Source organism: Siphateles boraxobius, unplaced genomic scaffold (genome assembly GCF_051911475.1).
Source record: "Siphateles boraxobius isolate OS27281-9 unplaced genomic scaffold, OSU_SipBor_1 49, whole genome shotgun sequence".
Lineage (NCBI taxonomy): Eukaryota > Metazoa > Chordata > Actinopteri > Cypriniformes > Leuciscidae > Siphateles > Siphateles boraxobius.
Window position 1 is genome coordinate 1,502,577 of NW_027509130.1, and position 26,328 is coordinate 1,528,904.

At 37.9% G+C, this 26,328-nt stretch overlaps 1 protein-coding gene across 2 annotated transcripts; it reads right to left on the bottom strand.

Moving 5' to 3' along the window:
* Nucleotides 1-26,277, bottom strand: LOC143711090 (GTPase IMAP family member 8-like). Of its 2 annotated transcripts, XR_013194742.1 has the most exons (6): nt 26,090-26,277; nt 18,710-19,433; nt 13,451-13,585; nt 13,270-13,344; nt 2,419-4,809; nt 1-686 (listed from the first exon to the last, which is right to left on the bottom strand). XR_013194742.1 is itself a non-coding variant. In XM_077202415.1 (5 exons), the coding sequence occupies exons 2-5, from the start codon at nt 19,401-19,403 to the stop codon at nt 3,497-3,499; spliced, it is 2,217 nt and encodes a 738-aa protein (XP_077058530.1). In that variant the 5' UTR covers nt 19,404-19,433; nt 26,090-26,277; the 3' UTR covers nt 1-3,496. The 2 variants fall into 2 exon arrangements, 1 of the variants encoding a protein (XP_077058530.1); XM_077202415.1 differs by having other exon boundaries at nt 1-4,809.
* Between the last annotated feature and the right edge of the window lie 51 nt (nt 26,278-26,328).

The window sequence follows — 26,328 nt, forward strand, 5'->3', positions numbered from 1 at the left end:
TTTGTTAAACTCTCTCAAAGCTTTATTGATGACATAAACTGATGAGCAATCTCACGAAGACAAAGTTCATGATGAGTCTTGAAGATGAAAGTTAAAATACAAGAAGTTGCACATGTTGTTAAAGATGTGATTTTGTTTATAGTACAAACTTATAAAAAGCATTCATACATTTGTGGCCATTAGTTGCTTTAATAATGAAGAATTTCTAAAACTGGCCAGTATTTAAATAGAGCATTATGATGAATAAAAAAACACTTACATCTTGTTCTCACTTGAGCTGCATGTGTCCGTTTCATTCTCTAAGCTTCGGCATATTTTTAAAAAGTACATTCATTATTAAAATAATAAAGTATGGTTTACTAAATATCTGAGAAGCACTAAAATGTTTTTTTAACTTTAACATAGTACATACATTCAATGATTTATCAAAAAAATGTACAACGCACAATTCATAAAGAAAAGCTGTTTACATAATACAGGCATAATGTACAATAGTAGCACATGACCGCATCTGCTTAAAAGAGGCTTTTACTGTAATAAACAGAAGAGTAGTCGTAGTATTTGAGTTTATTGCCATTTCAGCATCACTGGCTATTACATGGCAGATCCATATTAAACATTTAACAACATAATATCATGAGTACAAGATAATGAAAATAAACATTTTACAAAAATTCAACAAAAAACTAAAAAATTAAAGTAACACCAGGTAGCTTTTGCTCTCGGGGTCCCCCTACAGTTGGGAAACAGTATTGTCCTCTACTACTGTCGTAAACTCTGTCATCGTGCATTTGTTGACAACCATGATAGCCCTCAACACTGTAGGAGGAGGTCACATGCAGGTGTTCTGCTTGCGTCGAGTGTGAAATGTCTTCATCCCAGGTACAGAGGCATATATTTCATCATGTCATATGAATATAATTTCATGGGTTTTATTTTTTTTCTAACGACAAATGATCGCGATGATCACGTTTACAAGCCAGTGTCATTATAGTAGCCTAGTCTATTGGTTACCGTTTTACTGAATCTATATGATACTTCAATGCAATGTTTGAGTGGTAGATAATAACCATATATCGTCAATATTATAATATCAAGCTACCATAAATAAATCTGCAAATTTTACAAATCGATTTGCATTATAGCTTGAGGCAAGACAAATAATCATTACCTGATTCATGAAGATAAACGGAGGATAAGATAGCTTCCGTAACATAGTCAGGCAGACAAACATTGGTTGTTGCGATAAATGTTACCCAGATACAATAGTGCTATTTTCTGATTGGCTAACAACACCAGACTAACAACACCAGAGGAGACGCGCTTGAATTCATGCCTGTTCCACAGTGAGAGCGGCGCGGCCAGAGTTTTGGGCGCTGCGGCATATTAAATATATTACAAATAGTTTTTCAGCTTGAGAAATACAATGTGGCGGGAGAGCGTGACAAAAGACCGAAATGAGTGACTGTCACGCTCAATGCGTGACACTTGACAGCCCTGCGATTTTAAGGAAGTGGGGGTGGAGGTGGAAGTGACGTATATGCCGTAAAGCAGTCGAGTTTTGTAGTTCTCTTTGTTCGCCGGTTACTACCCGAAACCCGAAGTTTAAAAGTACGATTAAAAACGCTACAGACCCCGTCAGGCTATGGCAGACGTGTCATTCAACCTATTGTAAGTCGATGTACCATCACAAGAGACTTGGAAATATATTATGAAGGTTGAAAAGTTACCTGGTGTTACTTTAATATAAGTACATGTACAAAATGAGTACGATTCTAGAAGATTCTTTACTTGTGCTAAAAACAGTTGTCTGTGTCTTAAGATATTTTTTTCCCTATAATGTAATTTAAAAATCAAAATTCAGAATGTCTGATCAGTGATGAGAGAAGTGCATTATTCTACTTTTTGTTGACAACTATGGCCTATCCCTCACCTAGTATATATACTTGGTCGTGTCTTGATTTAAAAGACACATCTTTACCCAACCACAGAATTTATTTCATATCATTTCATAAACAGAAGAGAAGAATATGAAACAGCTTCTGGAATCATTGAAACTGATAAAAGACTGCTAGATATTACAGTACGAATGAAACATTGGTAATCAGAACAGAAACTAGATTAGGAAAGCTCACCTCATCATCATCATCATCATCATCATCATCATCATCATCATCATGCAGCCGGACACAATGAAACATGTTTAGAAGTGTTGAACTGTTGAATAGTGCTGATATAAACCGTTCTGCTCTGTGGACACTGATGATAGAGGATGATGATTGAACAACTGACCATAAACAAACAAAAAAAATCTCAGTTTAAAATAAACACTAATCTGCAATTATATTTAATATGGTCCATGCATACATACATGTATATGGCATGAGAACAGACATTTAAATGAGACCAAGGAAAAACATAAATAAATAAAAGTAACAATAATAATAAAGTGGTATACATCTGAAACAGAAAACTTATGTACAGATTTGTGCATTATTTACTGTATGAAGTTTTATAAATAAAATGTTTTTGTATTTACAAAATCTCTAATATTTCTTCTCTCTAAAGAGCTGAGAATGAATTATAAAAACGTGTGGTAATTGCTGTGTCAGCTGTTTAAGCTGGAGATAGCAGTGGGGAAAGAACTGTTTTTGTGCCTAGATGTTCACAGAGATCGTCACGCCGGCCGGACGGCAGAAGAGCAAACGGGTCGTGTCCGGGGCGAGAGAGGTCTGTGATGATGTCACCTGCCCGTTTCTTCACTCTTGTTGAACGTTGTACAAGTCCTGAAGGTTGAGCAGGTGCACACCAATGATCTTTTCAGCTGTCCTAACAGTCCGTTGTAGGCTTCTTATGTCTGATGTGCTGGCTGACCCAAACCAGACAGTTACAGAAGTGCAGAGAACCAACTCGATAACAGCAGAGTAAAACTGTGCCATCTGTGCCTGTGGCGGGTTGAACTTTTTAAGCTGGCGAAGGAAGTACAACCTTTGTTGGGCCTTTTTGACAATGAAGTCTATGTGAGTGTCCCACTTCAGGCCCTGAGAGATGGTGGTGTCCAGAAACCTGAATGATCACTGCTTCCACAGTGCTGTTCATGATGGTGAGAAAACAGGGGAGTGCTGAGGGTTTCTCCTAAAGTCCACGATCATCTCCAGTGGTTTGAGCGAGTTCAGCTCCAGGTTCATCATTTCATACTGAGAAAATCAAGAGGTCCAGGATTGGGTAAATACACTTCTCGCTGTATTCTTCATCATCGGGTTTCATTTAAGTGTCAAACAATTCAGACAGTTTCCTTATTTTGTTTTCAAGTCACTTCTCGATCTTTCTTCTAGATCTCATTCTGCTCTGATTCTCTCTCTCTCTAGTGAAAATATTGATGGCCTCTCAAATGCTACTGTGACTCTCCTCGGTCTCCTTTCTCACTCCTTCAGGCTTCTCATGTTCGTTTTTCCTCTTGATGTTTCTGACTCATTGATTGAAGTTTGTCTCATCATCATCTTGGTGGACATTTAAACTCTGCTCTGATTTTCTCACCTGTTTCCTTTATCACTCTCTCAATCTCCTCTTGTAGTTCTCTCTGCATTTCCATACGCATCATTTCCATTTCTCTCATTTCCATATGTCTCATTGATGAAAATAGGTGGCAAAAGCCTCTCTCAAACTCCTGCCGTTTTTCCTCTCGTTGTTTCTCCTCTTCCTCTCTCAGTCTCACTGCTTTAAGTCTTTCTTGTAAAAATCTTGGTGGACCTTCAAACTCTGCTCTGACTCTCTCCTTAGTCTCCTCTACCACTCTCTCAATCTCTTCTTGTCTTAAATGAGACAGTTTCTCCTCTCGTTTGTTTCTCTCTGCTTCCTTGCTCAGTTCCATTGCTTTACATGCTTCAGGTAAAAATATTGGTGGAGCTTTTATCTTTGCTCTGATTCTCTCCATCTCCTTTGTCAATCTCTCAATCTCCTCTCGTTGTTTCTCCGCTTCCTCTCTCAGTCTCATTGCTTTAAATCTTCCTTGTAAATATCTTGGTGGACCTTCAAACTCTTCTCTGATTCTCCCCTCTGTCTCCTCCTCTATCACTCTCTCAGTCTCCTCTTGTCTGTGTTTCACCTCTCTCCATCTCCTCTCTTCTTCCTCTCGTCTGAGTCTCTCAGCATCTTCGTACATCTGATGACTGTAGTGTCCTCCTCCATTCTGCTCTATCATTGTGTCAATCTTCTTCAGTAGATCATTCACCTGATCTCTGTTATTCACATCTCTATTGTTGAAGACGTGAAATCTGCCTCCACACTGATCAACTAGATCTCTTAATCTACTGTTCACCTGAATGAGTTTCTCTACAGACTCTCCATCTAGCAGATCTCCATGAGTGAAGAGAATTATGGAGTATTTTAACACATCTTCACCAAACAACATCTCAATCATCTGAGGAATCAGCAGCTCCTGCTCTGTGAATCTGTCAATTACTCTGAGAACAATGATAAAAGCGTGCGGTCCAGGACTGGATATATAAACACTTCTCCTGATCTCTTTCATTGACTCTACAGGTCTCATCTCTGTGTTATATAACCCAGGAGTATCAACTACAGACACAGATCTGCCAGAAACAGTGGCGTGTTTCTCTGAACATTCACTGGTTACTGATTTTGTACTCCTTAAGGATATAAACTCTCTCTGTCCCAGTATTGTGTTTCCAGTTGCACTTTTCCCAGCACCAGTTTGACCCAGAAGAACAATCCGTCTGGAGGCGTCATCACAAGCTTTAGATCTGACAGAAAAACTTTCCGGGGTGATTTCGTACGAACTGAGTAAATCTGCAAAATAATAAACAAAAGAACAGACATAGAGAAGAACAAATATATAAATCATATAAACAGTGCTTTACGGTTTTTCAGGTAAGTCTATCACTATTTGGGTATAGGAAATTGAATAATCAAATGTGAAATAACAGTCTTCATTGCATTAATTAAATATAAATTAAATTAATTAAATGCATTAAATGCATCTGTTCAAGCTGCAAAAGTGATTTTTTCCTTTCTTTTATTGTTCGATTAACAAATGACAGACGGCTGCAGGTTTATTCGGCTGATGTCACTTTAGGAGCTGCACGGATCCATATAATGATACAATGATATTCTTAAATGCTTGCGTTCACTTAAAGGGGTCATATGATGCGTTTTCATGTTTTCCTTTTTCTTTAGTGTGTTATGTTGCGGTTTGTGACTGTATAAGATCTGAGAAGTTACAAGGCTCAAAGTCTCCCACAAAAAGATTTATTCTATCTAAAAGAGAAGGTAGATCCAAACCGAGCTAAAACGCCTCAATCGAATCCTCCGTCACTCAGTAGAAGTATTTGCATAATGTTGCCCAAATGCATAGGTAAAGAAGGCGTGGCTTCAGTTATCATTGCCGTGTTGTCGCCGCAGCACTTCTGAAAGTGGACACAATTAGGAATCAGTGGTTAAGGTTTATTTACAACACTGTTCCAGAACAGTACAACCCAAATGTTCTAGCAGCATTTTACGGAGGACAGTTTCCTGAACCTGGGAGAGTACAAGACCGGCTGTGCAAAGGCTATTTATAAAAAAAATTGGGATAATTCCAACTTTTCTAGGGCAATCTGGCACTTCTGGATCAGAGCCTGTAAGTGTGTTTTATTATTTGTCAAAGTATTTGCTATTGTTCAAATGCAGAGGTTTGAGCAGTGTATTATAGTAACGCAAATTGTTTGTCTTTCTTATGATCAAAAGTGCAGAAATGGATTTATATTTACAGACATAGTGTCCTCTGTTCTCCGCTTATAACATGAAAATATGACAAACATAAATGCAGTGCGTGTTGTGTTACACACTGGCTGCTCAAGCTGTGCTTTCACACTGGTGGCGTTTGACATGTTCAGCTGAACCGCAGCTGGCGTTACTGTAAAACATACGAGTATCCGATCCTCTTGGTCATCTGCATTTTCAAATCTGGCTCAAACTGTTATGGTAAAACTGACAACATTATTAATTGTCTTTATTATCGCTTTGGAAGCTAAAGCTCATAATTATGGTAAAGTGGCGTGACATTTCCGACACACGCTTGAGGTGTTCGGCCAATCACAACGCACTGGGTCAGCTGTTATGATTGGTTATTAATATTTCATAAAGCTAATTCGCTACAGAGCACGCTAAGCTTTTCAGAAGGAGAGGCTTTGTAGAAATCTACGCGTTTTAGAAATACGGGGCATAGATAAGTTGTAGGCATGTGCCGGTATCAAATTTTCATGCTGCGATTAATTGATTGAGCTTTTATCACTGTATACGGTATTATCACGATATTTTAATTGCACAAGAGAAACAGACGGATTGGGGGTATCTAAAAAAAACTTGCATCACAATGTGTAATTGTGATTGTCAAAACATTAATTTTATTTTTTAGTGACAACATGTTATAATGTTTACATGGTACAGTTACTGAGGCTACTGTTTGTATTATTGCTTAACACAATTTTCATGATTTCAATTAAATTCTTGGATTTAATTTCAATCTTGATTCAATATTGACTCATTTGGATAAATATTAGGTAGGCTACAGTAGATAGCCTGCATTTAATTTTTTCTCAAGAAAAAATATATCTCACATAATGCTGTAAACATACAGAGAGAAATTAAATATAATGCATACAATATAAATATAATAATAATATAAATATTAAAATGTAATATGCCGTAATTTTCATTATAATAACAATTATATAATGACAAGTAAACATATATTAAAATATGTAATATAGTGCACATATTTAGCAAAATACTCCTCTCTATAGCTATTTTCTTATAGTCAACTAACATTAAATGGCTTTCCTGAGGTAAATGTAACGTTCTGTGACATAATTGTTCTCCTGCAGTGTTATTGACCTCTTTCCGTGGTTGAAAAACACTGATTGATCGAAAGTACGTATACCTTTCGGTGGGTTGTACTGTATCTTTAATAAAAAGTAACAGATGATCTGTTTACTTGAACTGAGTAGCGCGATCTGTCACGTCATTTACAAGCACCAAAACAGTATTTATTGTCTGAATTTCGTTATAAAACCTGAGAGCTGATATTTTTTTCATATCAAAAGTAACCTGCTCTGTGTAGTCTGTCAGTGTCAGTGTCCTCTTTGCTCCGCGATTTTTCTCTGCGTGAGAAAATGGATGTGTGGCGCGAGACCGTGTGAAAGTGTCAATTGCGTGAGTCAAGCTGAATTGGCAGCCATTGCGGGGGATAAATAGTAGGCAGCGTTCCTCCTTCCGCCGTGCTTCTTTTCCATGTGAGGATTGTTTACATTAGACTAGAGTGCACACTGCATTCACACAGTGCTTATACATGTGATGTGGGGATTGTTTACATCAAAGTGCGCACGTGTTTTGCGCAGCATATACGCATTGTTTTTTTAAGCGGTTGATGGAAAATAAGCTGATGCGCGTTCTAAAAATCTAAATTCGGATCTATTATTTTTCACGGTATTTCGAAGTCCCCGCGATAACAATATCGTGCATATTCATTACCGCGATTTATCGCATTACCGAATACCGGCACATGTCTAATAAGTTGCAATAAATATATATTTTTGAACAAAAAAAAAACATGTTAACGTATTCTATTACACCCAGTACACAAAATAATGATCTTTGAAAATAGCATCATATGCCCCTTTAAGACAGAAGGGGTGTCATCATCATGTGTCATCACCACATTAAAGGGTTAGTTCACCCAAAAATGAAAACTTAAGAAAACGTAAGACCTTCGTTCATCTTCGGATCACTCCTCCATAGCCTTCTTCAGCGATTGAACTTGCCGGCCCCGAAAAGTTATTAAAGACATCGTTAAAATAGTCCAAGTGACTACAGTGGCTCAATCTCAAGTCTATCAAGCGACGAGAATACTTTGTGCGCAAAAACAAACACAAATAACGACTTTATTTCTACTTTCCTTCTCTGTGGGCCTCGAGTCAGTTAATGTAGTGTGATTGCGTAGAGCTACGTCAAACGTAGGCTCACTATTGGCCGACACTGGTCATGTGTGTGATGCGTGTGACGGACACTGTTAGCAATTGATGTAATTTTTACAATAAATTTTACAACAACATATTGTATTCATGTTTTTATTGTAAATGCAAATGCATGATGGGAAACGTTTGGACAGTCCTGTGATTTTATTGTAACTACACTGTAGAAGCATTATTTTACAGCCACCCCATAGCATTGTGGGGTCGCTGCTATTTGAATTTTGAAATTGCGCGGCGGCTGCCAACTGTACCAGAATCAAACATTTCAGGAAGAATCAGGTATGAAACATTAACATGAAATCTATTTTATAAGTCTATGGATATCCAGTCACAGCCTTAAAATCAGATAAAGATAAAAAGAAGACATTAAATCTGTGAAGATCTCAGCAGAGGAGGATTAAACAACTCCACAAACAGCATTACCAGCTTCACTTATTACTAACCAGACTGACTTTATTTCAGTCATAAGTCTATGAACAGAGGTTCGATGTTTTAAAATATTTGGTCACCATTATGGTGGTCAGTGTTTACTTTATTTGGGCAGTTTGACTTAGCATTTTAAGTTAAATTTTGGTCTTAGTAAAAATGTTTACCAAAGCACATAATTTGTTACATAGGAAAACAAAACCAAAGCTGTTCAGGTGTTATAGTTGTCATTATTAAAAAGTAGAATGATTCACTAATCTTATCCTGGACCCTGACAAAAAGTTGTAATTAGTTATTTATAATTAAGATTGACCTTACTTGACACAGGGCTAACATTCTGAATTTTTTTTATACATTTTTATACAATTTTTGAAAATCATTATAATTTTTTTTAGAAACAAACAGACATCAAGAATCAGCATATGAATCTCAACAATGGTGACATGCTTCATGCTACAATGCATGCTGGGAGTAGGGCTGGGGGATATATCGCACGATATTGTTATGCGCATCTCGTCAGTAAAGCCGGTTCCTTGATTAGTAGTAAATTGCCTTCACCTGCTTTCAGATGGAGCGGCATTTACTACAAAGAGCCGTAGTTCACTGACAAGCTGAGCCATATCGCATCAATATCGCGGACGTATCGCCAGCGATAATTAATGCGATATGGCTCAGCTTGTCGGTGAACTACAGCTCTTTGTACACAGAAAAAACTCCAGTGTTAAATTAACACTCCTGGGATATGAGTCCACACTCAAGAGTGTTGAAGTTAATGAGATAATTAAGTGATTGAGTGATGATTGAGCATTATTGAAGACACCTGATGTTAACAAGCAGAATCACTGAAGGAGAAAAACTCAAATTGTAAGCCACTGTTTTGGTGATCATTGGTTGCTTTAGTTGGACTCTTGACCCTTATATTATTAACTTTAGACTTTGTTTGGCTGATGTATTTGAGTTATATCTGCCAGATGAACAAAGAAAAAAGTGATCTGATGGTGTTGGTTATATTATGACAACCATCATTTGAACGTTATGATTTTGATTTATGTTGTTAGTTACAGCATAACTGTGATTCTGAATAAATATCCAGAATTTTAGCTATAATAAAAAAGATTTCTTAAAAGTTGTTTAAAAAAAAAATTTCTGTCTTATAGGCACACACAGACTTCAAGATTCAGTCTATGCATCTCAACAATGGTGACGAGCAGAATATTCAATTAGGAAAAGTAAATTACATAGAAAATTCAGATCATAATTTATTCATATCGCAATGCATGATGGGAGCCATTAATGAGTTGTGATTGGTGGCAGACACTGCAAAATACTTTATTATTGTCACCATTGTTGAGATTCACAGGCTGGTTATTGATGTCTGTGTTTCTAAATAAATTTGTTTTGAGGTGTTTTGATTAGAACAATGTTTATTAAATATTTTGGATTATAAGAAACATACCTATATTCATGTATGCTGTTAAATCAAAAAGTTGTTGCCAACAAGCTAAACCAAACTATCTCAATAAGATTCATTTTCAGATCACAGCATGATTATGCCAGAACACAACCAACACTATCAGATCACACTTTTTTTTGTTCATTTGACTGTTATAAATGACAGCAGACAAACAAATTTAAAGTGAATGTATAAAGGTTAAGAGCCCAACTAAAGCAAACACTTATCGCCATAATGGTGGCTTACAATTTGAGATTTTCGCCTTCAGTGATTCTGCTTGTTAACATCAGGTGTCTTCAATAATGCTCAAACATCACTAAATTAATCACTTAATTATCTCATTAACTTTAACACTCTTGAGTGTTCATTTAACACTGGAGTTTGTGCTGTGTAGTAAATGCCGCTCCATCTGAAAGCAGGTGATGGTGATTTACTACTAATCAAGGAACCAGCTTTACTGACGAGATGCACATAACAATGTGATACGATAAATCGCCCAGCCCTAGCTGGGAGTTTTAAACTATGTAGCCTCCCAGAATGCATTGCGGCATAAAGCATGTCACCATTGTTGAGATTCATATGTAGATTCTTGATGTGTGTGTGTGTGTCCAAAGATTACATTCACAATTTTAGAAAAAATATCAGCTTGATGTCTGATCTGTATAAAAAAATGTATGGTGTTGAAAAAAAATCTATTAATAACAAATAACCACTTTCGTTTATTTTTGTACTTTATTATGTTGTAAACTATATGCCTATCACCAGACCACTTTTGTTTCTGACTTTCTTTGCAACAAATGATGTATTTTGGTAATCACTGTTACAAAGACCATAAAATCACATAAGAAGTCTAGAGTCAAATTGCCCAACTAAAGGCAACACTGTTCACCACAATGGTGCCAAAAATTGTACAATGGTAAATTTTTACCATCGTTGTGTTTTTAATTGGCTAATATGGAAAATTACAGCATTTTATTGTAATATTCACAAATAACAGGATAACAGTATATTGAATTACAATATTAAATTGTAATTCTGTCCTGTGAAATTACAGGGAATTCTTGGCAACTTGGTAATATACAGTAAATTGTAATAAATTACAGCATTTTACTGTAATAATGCTACTATAATCACAGTAGCACTGCTGTATAAATACAGTACTTTATTGTAACAGTAAAAATCCTGTATATTACTTTCTGTAAATTTAATGCAATTAGTTGCCAGGAATTTCCTGTAAAATTACAATAAATTGTTAACAGTGTACAACAACTGAAGCTCTACGCTTTTAGACTAGTGAACTGACTCAAGGCCCACAGAGAAAGAAATGAATAGTTGAAATAAAGTCATTATTTTTGTTTTTGCGCACAAAAAGTATTCTCGTCGCTTGATAAACTTAAGATTGAGCCACTGTAGTCACTTGGACTATTTGAACAATGTCTTTAATAACTTTTCGGGGAACAAGTGTCAATCCCTTAGAAGCCTATGGAGGAGTGATCCAGCTCTCAGATTTCATCAAAAATATCTTAACTTGTGTTCCAAAGATGAACGAAGGTCTTACGGGGTTGAACAACATGAGGGAGAGTAAATACTGACAGAATTTTCATTTTTGGGTGAACTATCCCTTTAAGACTGATAGGAGTTTACAACCCTGAAAGGAATGTGCAGAGGGTGGTTACACTCACTTAACCCTTACTGAGGAGGAGAAATAAACCCTGTTAATCCTATACATTCCATATAACCACTTGAAATGTATAAACATACATCTAATTATCCCATCTCATTATTTTCCTTTCATGAGGTGTGGCCTATGTTTTCTTGTAAACTCTAATGGGTTAATGTTTCAGAATTTGCATACCATGGGTGACCAAAATCATATGTGTGGCTTCAGAATTTGCATACCATGGGTGACCAAAATCATATGTGTGGCATGTTTGGTCTCTATAAATTCCAGTCTTCGTTCCCCATTTGTTAATTTACATTACATTTTGCTAATTTTATGACGCATTAGTATTATAAGAATCTTGAAGATTCTTTTCTTAAACACCCAAATAAATTACATATTTAAATGCCCTGCTAGAACACAAAGGGTCTTAAAATCTCCCTCGAAAGGGACAACTTCTTATTGGCTCACACACCTCCAGAGGGTGTGACATCTTCACACTTTAAAAATCACTGATCACAAGATCAGCCCCTCTCTTACTCTCTTGGTCCTTCCCGAGAAGTCCTGAGGCGAAGATGATGCTGAATTAGAAGTTTTCTAAGGACCCCAAGCTTGTGCCAGGCTGCGGCCTTATCTTTCCACTCACCAAAGAGCCTCTGAACTGGTTATCAGTTCTTTCTCTCAACTGGTTCTCTCTCATCAAGACAACATCAGCCAAGATCAACTGGAGCCTCAACAAATTGCATCAGGACGGTTTAATTCAAATGGGGGAGACATACAAGTATCAAACTTAGTCTCATTATTTGATACATTAAGTATCCTTACACCTTTTAAGGGACATGTTAGAACTAAACTGATGGTTTGCTTAAGGCTGTTGATCTGCTGAATTTCAAACAATGCTATAACTTCTTGCTTTCCTGTATTCTTCTTCATCTCTCTTTCCTTTGGTAAACTGTATGTATGTATGTATGTGTATGTTAGAGTAGTTTAAATGTTTAGTCTAGTTAATAAAGTCTTGTTCATATCACACGTAAAGTTGTCCGTGTCTCAAGCTAATATCCGGAGTCAATAATCATATAAGATCTTGACTATTTGCTCTTAGTAGTACTTAGTAAGAAAGACATTTCCCATGACCCAGAAATGTACATTTCTATTAATTAATGAATAACCAATATTGAGGGTTCACAGAATGAACTGAATAATTGGTTGTAATGTTAATGTAGCTACATCAAGTTAATCTGATTAACTGACCCATATATTCATAATCAATTATAACAAATTATGATTGGTTATTAATATTTCATAGAGCTAATTTGCTACAATCGTGCAGCCCTAATTTCACCTATTCCTTATTCAAGAACACAATGGTGCAATGCAGAGATCAAACTAGCTGCATTACAATTGCCAGACATGGAAAATTAATAAAGCATTCTACGGAGACCCAGAATGTATATATAATTACCAAACTATAACTACGTGGGATTGCAAACACATGGAAATATATTTTTCCACCACTATGTCCCTTCAGATGCTCTGTAGATTGCATCACATCCCTACAAATGATAATAGTAAACCCTGCAACTGCAGACTATGAAATAAACTACATTATGTCAGTGAGATGTGTGTATTAAGAGTTCAAATATCAAACTTTCTATCAGATCTCCACGAGTGAAGAGAATGATGGAGTATTTTAACACTACCTTCACATGACATCATCTCAGACATCCACCTCATAAGTCTGTCCACTGGAGTACACTTCAGTTTTGCTCCTTTTTCTGTATAAAAAGATATAAAACAAATTGAATAGCATTTTTCAACACTCACTTTACTCACTGTGGCTGGGCAGAGATGCAGCTGTTACAGTCTTAGTGAGGTCTGTACCAAGAACAATCCGTCTGGAAGTGAATGGATCATCAGGAGTAGGAGGACTTAAATGAATCCATCTGGAAGTGTCTGGTTCATCAGGAGTAAGAGGTCTTACATTAATCGGTCTGCTCTGCAATCTGGTAGGTGATGCTGTACAATAGAGAAAGCAGATGTAAGCAGTGATATGTTCACCTAGGGCTGCACAATATTGGAATCAAACTGACATTGCAATATTTTATTTTTCTTTGATATACATCATGATATGAAAACAATTTCACCTTGAATAGCTCTATTTGGAAAGAATCATTCTAGAATAAAAAACAAAAACATATATAGAGTAGAATAAAGATATAAATTATATAAATAGTGCTTTGTTTTCTAGGTAAGTCTAACACTGTTCAGGTATAGAAATTAAATAATCAAATGTAAATTAACAATGCATAGTCTTCACTGTGTTAGATTAAATATATGAATTACATTAAATGTATTTAATTTTGTTAAAGCGACAAAAGTGGTTTTCTTTTTGCCTTTTGTTGTTTGATTAACAAATGACTGACGGCTGCATGTCTATTAGGCTGCTGTCACTTTAAGAGCTGCACGGATCCAATATAATGATATGGTGTTTTTATTCTCAAATGTTTACTTTCACTTAAGACATATACCGACTGTTTTTACGAGGATACTTGCCAAGACGGGAATTCTGACATAATTCTGCATGTCTCTGTCCTTTCAAGCACAAAAAGATGTTTAAGAGAACTGAATTTATTCATGATCTGTCTGCGAGGATCTCTACACAGCGAGTTCCAGTTCTCTTTCGAGTCTTCTTGCGCTTGAATGCTTTGAGCTGGCTTGAATGTTTAAACTAATAGGCCCTGACAGGACAAAACATGTGCAAATGACATACTTTTACTCTATTATGGTTAAACTTAGCAATTAATCCCGAAACACACGCGTTCCAAACTGGGGGGCAGCTGAACCATAAAGATCACAGAGCTACAACCCATATTCTTAGTAGTAGTATCTTGATATTGATGCTAAAACGATATATCGTGCAGCCCGAAGTTCACCTATTCCTTATTCAAGAACACAATGGTGAAATGCAGAGATCAAACTAACTGAATTACAATAGCAGCCCTGAATTAAAATCAAGTCATGAAAATGAATAACACATTCTACGGAGCACCAGAAGGGATTTTGTCAGGCTTGCTGTAGTAGAATGCATGATCACGAAAGTTAAAGTGGAGAGCGAGCACGCATTCAAAAGCAACTTCAATACTGCACATATTGATAGTGGCTCTCGGGTACCTGCAAAATATACACAATATAATTACCCAACTATTTAACTACGAGAGAATGTAAAAGCTTTGAAAGCATTTGAAAAGCATTGGAATATATTATATCTCATATTTTTTCCAACACCATGTCCCTTCAGATGCACCGTAGAATCATCACATCTACGGATGATATTAGTAAACCCTGCAACTGCAGACTATAAAAAAAGAAACTACATTGTGTCAGTGAGATCTGTGTATTAAGAGTTCAAATTTCAAACTTTCTAACAGATCTCCACGAGTGAAGAGAATGGGGTTAGGATTGTTGCATTATTCCAAATAAATAGATTGAGATTCTCAAACTAATGTAAAGAGATTCACAAAAATGTATAAAACTCACAAATAAATAAAATGAGATTTGCGAATACATTTTTTTTACAAAATGTGTTTTATGTCACAGACACAACTCTGCCTGGCATTTATTTGTGAACCGCTTTCTGTGCATTTGTAAATCGCTGCACACATTCGTAAATCCCCTCACGCATCTGTGGATTTTGAAACACTTCTAGCGTCGACGTAGCCTGGCTCCGCCCTCCTATGTACTTCCGCTCAATTTTAATTTTCCTTCAGTACTAGGTCTCGGATTGTGCTGTAGACTTTGGTTTTCTCCAATCAATTTTTTACCGGGCCAATTCAGCGAACAGAGGGAACAATGACGTTGACGTCACACGTTATTTTGAGTTGTAGTTCAGTAATGGCAGTGGAGAAAAGTGCGAGCGAAGCCATTCGGTCCGTTGTGGCAACGCTGCCGAATATCAAGAAGTTAAACCCAGAGCAAGAACAATCTTTGCTTAGTTATGTTGGTGGCCATGATGTTGTGGCCCTCCTCCCCACGGGGATTGGGAAAAGTTTAATTTTCCAGCTCGCTCCGTTAGTGGTGAAGGAGTTGGCTAAGGTGAATGCTAGGCATACGTCACGACCAAACGTTATTGATTGGTTATGGCAGATCCAGAGTGACCCTGGGCAGATCCAATAGTTTTAGACTTCACCGTTCCCTCAAGCCAATCAGATAACGGCCACATTGAGCTGACAATCCTAGCACATTCTCACTACAACCAATCATGTTTGGTTTTACAATCAGGGCGAGAACTGGATCTGATTAATTTTGTAGATATTTGCACCCCTGTAAAAGCAGCTGTAATGGGCGCTTCATTGAAATTGAGCTGTTTGTGTGGTTAAAACACCCCGTTTCCAAAAGATTGTTGGAGTTTAAGGCTTCTTTATATTTACATCAGGATAAACTCAGGATTACACACAAATTATGATCATCACAGATACCGAGCATCATAACACCCTCTATACCAGACTCAAGCGGCGCATCAAAAGCAAATAGCCCATTACCTTCCCTGCTGCCATAGCAGTTTCAAATAATGTAAAACTAACATGTTTGAAATGTTAACACATTTTGCCCATGACGTCTGTTTTCTTCCCTGCAGATATAAAGTGTCTGCATAATCTTCCTTATTGACCTCTCTATTTTGCTTGGGAACTAATGTGGTCGGAACCAAAGTTTACAGGACTGCGTTCTCTGGAATCCTCAGACTTCTACATTTCGATTGGTTGCCGCCGAACCGCTCATTACTATACAGTTGACCTGACTTCAACTTCTCCTCGCCGTTCTCACCATCCAAGACCCGCTGTGCCACCCTCGCCGCCGGCTCACATTGACAATAAATGACTTCCGGTCACTTTGACGCTCTCGCCGTCGGTGGTGGCAGTGTGAACGCACGGTCAAGGTGATGATACACAGGGCAACTTTTTGAGCAATGTTGCTGGGCAATCTTGCCGAGCGAATGTTGCTTGGGCACTTTCCCATTGAAAATGGGCAATACATTTCTATCTGGATAATTTAGATCGGTCGTGGGCCCTGTCTCACATCTGGTTGCAACTTGACGGCAACATTGCCCAGCAACATTGCTCAAAAAGTTGTCCTGTGTACCATCACCAATGCAGATGAACGAGCAAAGTTATTTCAGGGCAAGACCACCCTGATTGTAAAACCAAACGTGACTGGTTGTAGTGAGAATGTGCTATGATTGCTCAGCTCAATGTGGCCGTTATCTGATTGGCTTGAGTAAACGGTGGGTGGAGTCCAATTATTTGTGGATTTGTCTGCACGTTGAGGCAAGAAGTGTTTCAAAATCCACAGATGCACGAGGGGATTTACAAATGCACAAGAAGATTCACAAATGCGTGCAGTGATTTAGAAATGCACAGAAAGCAGTTCACAAATAAATGCCAGGCAGAGTTGTGTCTGTGACATTAAACACATGTTCACATTAAATATTTTTATTTTATTTGCCAATCTCATTTATTTGTGAGTTTTATACATTTTTGTGAAACTCTTTACATTTATTTGTGAATCTCAACCTATTTATTTGGAATAATGCAACAATCCTAACCCCATAGAAGAGAATGATGGAGTGTTACAGCCCTGCCCCTGTTTTTTTTTTTTACTTCAGTTTTTTTTGTGAGAATTCTAGGAAAGACGACTCCTCGGTGGGCGGGATTGTCCTAATGAAAACCAGCTGCACCTGTGGCAACCTATTTAAGGAGCTCCTGGATTTTGTCTTGTTCTCTCTCACTTTGAATGAATGAGACATTTATATATAGGGTTGGGTACCAAAACGCGGTGCCAATAGGGAACCGGTTCCGTCGTAAACGGTAGTAACGAGACCGAATAAGAACGAAAATATCGGTGCCTGCTTTTGTTGCCTGACTCTCTCTTACATGCGCTTCATGAGGCACACACACGTAAGGTCTCTCTCTCTCTCTCCGCCGTGCGCGTGCTATACCATTTGGAGCACAGTCTCTTCTGTCTCGCATGCGCGTTCTTGCTCGCTCTAGATTACGGGAGATTTTAACTAATTTGCGGGCATCAGGGAGCCGCTATCAATATGCGGGAGACTCCCGGAACTTCTGGGAGACTTGGGATGTCTGCTGATAGCGAGGGGATTAATGAAGATGCCGAAGACAAAACGCTCCAAGGTTTGGCTGCTTTTCACTTGTAAAATTACACGTCAGAACACCCTCTCTGTGCCGATTGTCTGAAGCCCATATAGAATCACGCCAATACATTGGCTGATGGCGCGGGCACCGACTCGTAACTAGTACAACGACCAGATAAAATACATGACTGGTTCAAGCAGACAAAACATGGGAACCTGGAGCCGTGTCAAGATTAGATTACCCTGGTAGTAATCTCTATTAATCTCCAGTATTATTACATTGTTTGATACAATATTGTTTTATTTGATATTATGTAAATGTACATTTTTATTTTATATTGGTTTATTTTTTATTACCATATGTTACTTGCATTTATATTGTTTAAGATTTAAGTTAATATTGTGTCCAGTTTGGCCCTGTAAATAAAATGGTATTATTTTTTGATAAAGTATGTGCGGTTTCGTTTTCTTAAGTACCGATTCAAGAACCGTTTAAGCACCGGAACCGTTTTAAAAAATACACAGTAGGTACTGGTATCGGATAAAACCTAACCGATACCCAACCCTATTTATATAGCGCTTTCACATGTACTACTGTACACCCAAAGCGGTTTACAATCATAACAGGGAATCTCTCCTCAACCACCACCAGTGTGAGCATCCACTTGGATGATGCGACAGCAGCCACAGTAAACGGCGGCAGTGCGCTCATCACACACCACACTTTTGTTTTGGGTCTCTGTTTGAAGAGTGGGTTCTTGAGTTTGTGTTGCCAAATGATTTCCATGACTCTACAAACCCCATTTCCAACAGTTTATTGATTTGAGGTTGTATTAATATTTACTATTTTTACCTTATAGGTATTTTTGACCCTAGACATTATTTGTTTAACTTTAAATAAACTTAGATTTTCTCTATTGAAATCCATCTTGTGAAGTGTCCTCTTTATGTTATGACTTTGAGTCGGGTCGTACCATGGAGTATTTTAACACTACCTTCATATAACGTCATCTGATGCAGAGTCATCTGAGAAAAAGAGTTATAAATGCAGTCTAGACTCTCCACTAGTGTGTCAGGGTATGTTGAATATATTTTTGTAAGCAGCTCTTGAACTTGTCCCTTTGGCTTGTTGTTGAACACATGATATCTCTGATCATATTTCTGAACGAGTCTTTTCAGTGGTTCAGTCTCATTAATGAATTCATCTATTGACTTCTTTTCGTCCTCCAGTTGATCTCCTCTGGTGAAGAGAATCCAGGTTTTCTTCAAGCGCTCTTCTCCTAACAGCTTCTCAATCTTCTCCACAGTTTCTCTCTCTTTTCCAGTGAATCTGTCAGCTTTGATGACCAGCAGAAACACACAGGGACCTGATTCACATTTCTGAAGAACCTTTTCATTTATCATCTGTTGAATCTCCTCTTCACTGAGCTCTGTGTTGAATAATCCTGGTGTGTCATAAACAGTGACCCGTCGTCCACAGACCCACCCATATTCAACAGCAACATCTTGAGTGACTGAAGTGGAGCTTTTCTTTGATGTGAAAGCTTCTCGTCCAAGGATTGTGTTTCCTGATGCACTTTTCCCAGCTCCTATTTTTCCCAGTAACACCAAATTCAGACCTTCAATCCTTTCTGGAATATTCAGATCTTCAATATTTTTTTGCAAACTCAGAACTCCCATCATTGCCATTTTCAAGATGTGGCGTAAAGCTAAAAAGTGCTGCAAGACAAAAATGAACACACATTTATAAAAAATCTCAGACATTTCCTTTAGTACATGAGAATGCTTCTGTGAGGACCACCTACTGGCCCGGAGACTGTTTCAAATTGTTGATCTGTCTCGACGCATTGATCTGTCTTTTCTTGGTGCTTCACTGTATCTGATTCCATCATTATGATCTAAAAAGTTCACACAATTCCCACAATTGACCTTTCGCAGGGAGTTTGATTGACAGGTGATCTGACCAATCAGAATTCATCATTTGTCCAACAAAGCCATCAAGAGAGTTAAAGGGATAGTTCACCCAAAAATGTAAATTCTGTCAGTATTAACTCTCCCTCATGTTATTCAATCCCGTAAGACCTTTGTTCATCTTCGGAACACATATTAAGATATTTTTTATGAAATCTGAGAGCTGGATCACTCCTCCATAGGCTTTTTAAAGGATTGACACTTGCCGGCCCCGAAAAGTTATTAAAGGCATCGTTAAAATAGTCCAAGTGACTACAGTGGCTCAATCTTAATTTTATCAAGCGACAAGAATACTTTTTGTGCGCAAAAACGAACAAAAATAACGACTATTTCAACTATTCATTTCCTTCTCTGTTGGCCTCTAGTCAGTTCACTAGTGTAATAGCGTAGAGCTACGTGACACGTAGGCTCACTATTGGCCGCGGCTGGTCATGTGCGTGATGCGTGTGACGTACAACACTGCTCTATTACACTAGTGAACTGACTCGAGGCCCACCGCAACTAGACAAGAAAAGTATACTTAACTTTGGGCTTCGTGTGCGCATCTAAACGATCAGGCCATCCTTAAAAATATTTTGGTTTGCAGTAAAAGCAAAAAAAAAATAAAAATAGGGTCGGTAGGTAGGTCTATATTTTTTTTTCCCGAGATTCAATCTAAAAAAAAAAAAGTCAAATTTTGGTCATGGTGATTATGTACGTTTGAATTTAAACAATTTTTCATATTGTGACGTCACTGACTGGGTCTTCAAACCGTGCATCCACCGCTAGGTGTCAATGCAACCTACAAATCAGAGACCAGTTACGTTTTAGGGCTGTCACTTTTGTGAAAAAATCCTGTTCAATTTTTGAGATATAAGTGTTCATTGAATCGATTGTAAAATCGATTTTCCATGTCTAAAGACGTTTCCATTTTCACCAAATATAGGCAAATCCACAGACAACTAACAGGCATTAGGATGAACGTAAAGAGTGCGCTTGAGATGGGCACACTGACAAACAGGAGTGCAACATTCAGGGATTGAAATTAACACCCTCCGACCCGCCAAATATAAAGGGTAAAAATGAACTTTGGCGGTTAACGCGGTCAAATCACGAGCCAATCTTGCGTGTTTCTATGTTTACTCACTTTGCAGGGGAAGTTTGTGTAAGCCAAATCTGCGCGGATTTAACGCAAATACGCAACTCCTGAGTCCTCATGATATATTAAATACAGCGTATTGCGCAGAATCTGCACATTTTAGTGGTTTTCTTCAGGTCAGTTGACACGATCACCGTTAGACAGGTGAGAAGGGAGGGGAAAAGATCTGGGCACAGTTTTTCCAGAACTTCGTGCCAAGTTAAAGTGGTGTCGAGATGTTTTAATGCATTTTTTAGATGTATTATGGTGCCCAAACCCGTATGACTTTGAACGGTGACCGCGAACATTTTATAACATTACTAGGGATGGGTATCTTTAAGGTTTTAACGGTATTACTCTTACCGATACTGCTTATCGATCCGGTTCTTTTTTTTATTTTTTTTTTTATTTTATTTTTACATTCGGGTAATAATTAACATTTGCTTTATATTTTGAAATGTAAAATCTCTATAGCAAAAGAAAAAGCAATGCTTTAACAAAACGAATAAAATATCTATTTGTTATGCAGCAATGTGCAGGATTTGACTGTAAAAAGTATAACATTTAAAGCCACTTGAATGAACGAAATGACTCGAAAAAAGATTTGTTCATCATTTTGATGAATGAGATCGAACAAGAGAGTCAGTAAAATGAGCCAAACTTCCCATCACTAGTTAGAAAGAGTTGCGGTCAGGAGTGAATCTCCGCTAACTCCACAGATTTCCGTGAACACGTGCTTCTGTGCGCATGCGCGAAAACAGACTAGAATAGGAGCACAATGATTCTGATATCAGAAACTGTAAAGTGACTATTGTATTGGATAGACCTAATAAGATGTAGGTTAATTAGTCTGTGCTTTAGTTTCTATTTATTTTTAGTTTTAGTGAATTTAAAAATAAAATCATTATTTTTGTTTTTAGATTGTAATATGAGAATGTAATGTGATTTTAATCTTTATAGCACATAACTAGGCCTACTATTTGGAATTTGTTTTAATTTTATTGCTGACTGTCTTTAACAATAGGCTATTTAAAATGTACGAGTTGGGCTAGTACTTTTTGGTGTCATAACCTTATTCATTAGGCTTACATGGATCAAAAACAACTAAAATAATAACTATGCCCATTTTATTTTATTTATTACTTTTATGTGTTGGGGCCAGCAGAAAAAATCCTTAGCATTGAGCCCTGCAACCAGAGCCGTCGCAAGGGCTGTGCGAACTGAGCAAGCGCACAGGGCCTCGTGCCACTGGGGGGCCTCGCAAAAAAATTAAATCGCCTCAGATAAGTTAGCATCCAAGGTACTTTACCTATGGTTATAACTGACGTTTGAAACACTGTAAATGCGTCTGCCAAATGAATAATATAATATAATATAATATAATATAGCCGAATGTCCAATAAAGCTGTTCTCATTACTTATATTATTTTTGTCAGAAAATAGAACAAGTAGCTATGATATAGTGAATGACTAACTTTTTTTATATGTAAAATTATCTGAATTGAGAGAGTTCGGGAACTGGGTGAAAGCTCTGTGCCGGTGAGTTTAACAAGTAATAAGCACAAGAAAAGAAAGGAAATTAAAATGGTCAAACAAAACTCTTTAAATATAAAAAAAGAGAAACAGATTATGACAATTCCGTGGAAAAACAAAAAAACTGGCGCGCGCTCAACACATGAATGTGCCGCAGCTCGTCTCAGCCATTCACTGAACAAGTTAGACGCAGAGAGAGTGACGGCAGGGAGAAAGCAAGAGCTTGCGCTCGCAGAACAGTACTGGCAACATCTGGAGGTTACTTAGGTTTCTAAAAAGTCGCTAGATTTTTCGCTAGTCGCTTTTTTGAAATAAATGTCGCTAAAGGGGTCTGAAAAGTCGCTAAAATAGCGACAAAGGCGCTAAGTTGGCAAACACTGCCTAGTCTGCCAGTCGATCTTATAACGTTACAGATAGCTGAGGCTGCAATTGCTTGGCTGAAGAGGAGCGTCCACCGGCCGGCTTAGTCTCACACAAAGCCCGCCCTTTTACCCATATATGCACTGGCCAGAAGGTGGGCGGGGTTAGGATTTCCCAAGATTTTCAAAGATGGCGCCGCCCATACCCCCCATAAACGGCCTCAAAACCGTTATTCAGAAAGTCTATGGGGGACGTCACAAACACTTTGTCCATTTTTTTTACAGTCTATGGTTTTAACTAACTTTAGCGTCGATAACTAAATAGTATGACGACCTATTTCCTGTGGTGTCATAAATCTACGGACTACTGTAGATACATCTATGTCAATCCCTGTTGTTGAGTAGAATTATAATTTAGCCTATTTTTCATCAACAACACATAACTCATGAGCTAACTAGGTTAGTTTGGTTGCTTACAGATAAGCCCCTTTCACACAGAGATTCCGGAAAATACACGGGATAAAGTGACCTGGGATTTGACCCGGGTTCGTTTGATTTTGGTTCATTCACACTGCCAGTGATTTTCCGGAATCAGAGAGTGTATTCACACACAACCCGTAAAGACACGTGACATCGATGTGACATGTAATGTCTCAGCAGCGTCTATAGTTTGCTTATGAGCTGCGATTTCTCTCTGGAGAAACCAGGCTTGTGCATTTTTTCTCTGATTCGATCATAAACTAGTGCATTACGTACCATTTCACGCTGGCGAACGATCCCGGCTTAAGCACCATCACTACGACACGGCATTGGTCGCGGCTTTTGTTCACACAGCGCGAGTTCCGGGACTGAATATGGCAATGTTACTAGAGCCTCAACCCGGCATCAATCCCGGGTCGTGTTTGCGTTCACACAGAAGGTGTTCTGGCAATTTCCCGGGATCAACGCGCTGTGTGAAAGGGGCTATAATTCACTCGCTCCTTCTAGCTAACGTGACCTTCTTCACCACTTACGTTGAAACGATCATTTGACAAAGAATCTAGTCGATTTGTTCAAATATTTTTTGTTTGAGAACTGAAGTATGATTATTTTACACATTTGTATTTCGGAGTACATCATAGCTCTTGCATACAAATATGTCAAACAGCCAATCAGAGCAGAGCTCAACATTATTATTCATGACCCTTCTAAATAAGGTAATAACAGCACATTTCATTCTAGGGACAAATCATAGGGTTGTAAATGGAAAACCGTATCTGGAGGATTTTTGCCCTTCCTAAGCTACAGACAGCCCTGACTGTAATGCGGTCAAACCTGCCTGAAACTACTTTAGCCGTGCGTTTCCATGAAAATAATTGCACACCTTACAATGTTCTCAACCAATCAGAATCAAGCATTCAACAACCCTGTAGTATAAGTGCAAATGAAATATACAATGAGCTGGTTGTTTTATATCCGAGAAAAGAAAGAGAAAGAAAAGTAAAATGGAAGGTGCAGATCAGGAGAGAACATTTAATTATTCTGCATGTTACCCAGGGGGCAAAACAGCTGTTTTTTAGGAAATCAGACATGGGCTGCTGTAAAAGGTTGTCATATAAATGTTTTACAGCAGCCCATGTCTGCTAAACCCCCTTTGCCCCCTGGGTATGTCCCAGTCTAAGGATTTGAACCTTTTTTATGTGATGGCCATACAAAAATAGGGTTGTCCGTGGTTTCAAAATGTTTTGTGGGTGTATGGGATGGCCTGGATGCGTATGAGATTTCCAGGCCTGAAACGGTGTTGCCAAGTCCGCTTATTATAAGCGACTTTGGGCTTGTTTTTCTGTAGTCGCTTACAAATATTGGTAGTCGCGGGTCGGGTTTTTTTGGGCTTGTTTCTAAAGTGTAGTTGCTTATTTGGGCTTGTTCTCAGCTCGTTGTCAAGCAGATATTTTGTGTTATTTAAACGTTGGAGTTTGTCTTGCCTGTTCCCTCTGTCTCTCTCCTTGCTCTATACCTATACACAGAGTTTTTTCCCACCCACATCCTGCTTCTAATTGGCTCTGACCCAGATGGCAATGAGTACTAGCCAATCAGAGGCAGAGCAGGGCAATCGTTTTTTTTCTGGTTAGGAAAACGTCAGTGAGTGACGTTTAAATGAAAATACCGAGTCGCGACTGATGTTGACTGGACTGTAGGAGAGTTTTTATATATTAATTATATTTTAGATATTCTAGATCTAGATATTATAATTTAATATTGTTTAACCCTTTAACTGTCACTCCCCCTTTTTTCGCATAGACATGAAAATCACTATTCAAACGTAAATGGTTGTAATTCAAGAATGCTTTGGAATATAGACCTAGGGTTGGTCTTGTTTTAAAGAAGACATTTGCCAGATTATTGTTGAAGTGAAGTATTGTGAAATTATGAAAGTGAAACAGAAAAAAAGTTATACAAGTTTGAGTTTATGAAAATGAACAATGTAAAAATATAATTATTTATATTTTATATAAGATATATACATTACAAAATATATTTTACTCTAAAACTGCAAGAAAATGTAAGCCAAAAATCTGAGGAAGTTGTGTTCCAAATTTTAGGTTGATATCTCAAAAAATTTGCTTTCAGGAAGATTTTATTTGTCCGCAGTACCAACATTTTTCACTAGATGGACAGCCAAGCTTCATTACAGAAGAAAAATAAACTGTACCGTGTGCACAGTTTTACAAAACTGGGCACAGTTTACCAATCTGTCCACATGGATGTAAATTGACAATCTGTACCCACAGTTTAAAACTATGTCACCACGGATTGTAAAACCGTGCACACAGTTTATTTATTTTTCTCTTCCCGGAACCTAGGGGGGCTCCGTAGAAAAAGCTCTTTTACTGTCTATGAGAAAAAGTCGGTTGTTTTGGGCTTGTTTTCACGGGCCTGGTTGCTTATTTGTCTCGCGAGATCTGGCAACACTGGCCTGAAATTAGGCCTATGTCCCAGTCCGCTTGTGCTTTCAATTATATTAGCGGTTTCTCTCTGACCAAATTTGTCCGATTTTCCCGGCGATTTAGCAGGCTGTGTCCCAGAAAAGTTTATTTGCACGTTGATCAGACAGGAATAACGACATATTCAAAATAAAATAAGCGTCCCAAAGTCTTCCTCGCATAGTTTAGCAGAATTATGTCCATGTCTTGAAACGTTTCATGCAGAGAGAGAAAGAGAGGACGCTAATGTGATTATACAGCTCGACATGTCGGAGAACGAGAAGGAAAGAGTGATTCAGTCTTAAAGCTGAACGATAACTGCACCTCTAGAAAACAACCACGCGCTTAAAACTACAGCAAATGTGTTGACTTCACAGTAATGTGCACAAGTTAACATCAGAGTTGGGTTAAGAATCATTTTTTTACACTTACCTAACAGAAAAGGTTCATTCGACATTAGTTTCAGTTCTGAAGTGGACGTCAAATTGTAGCCAGCATTTCATTTTCAGAAAAAATGGCGAAGTGCATTTACTTTCTTCTTCTTCTTCTTCTTCTTCTTCTCTGTGATTTCAGGGCAGCTTCTATTCAAAGTCTGGGTTGCACTACTGCCATCTTCCGGATTACTTTTCAGGCGTGTCCTTGTTTAAAAAAAATGCATGCATCGTCTTCCT

Bases quoted from the DNA above. Each gene is read 5' to 3' on its own strand.
- LOC143711090 (XM_077202415.1), bottom strand. From the start codon at position 19,403: ATGGCAATGATGGGAGTTCTGAGTTTGCAAAAAAATATTGAAGATCTG. The intron at 13,345-13,450 runs GTACAGACCTCA...CTTTTTATACAG, and splicing joins TTCCAGACGGATTGTTCTTG to AAAAAGGAGCAAAACTGAAG. The intron at 4,810-13,269 runs GTAGTGTTAAAA...ATTATTTTGCAG, and splicing joins TGAGATGATGTCATGTGAAG to ATTTACTCAGTTCGTACGAA.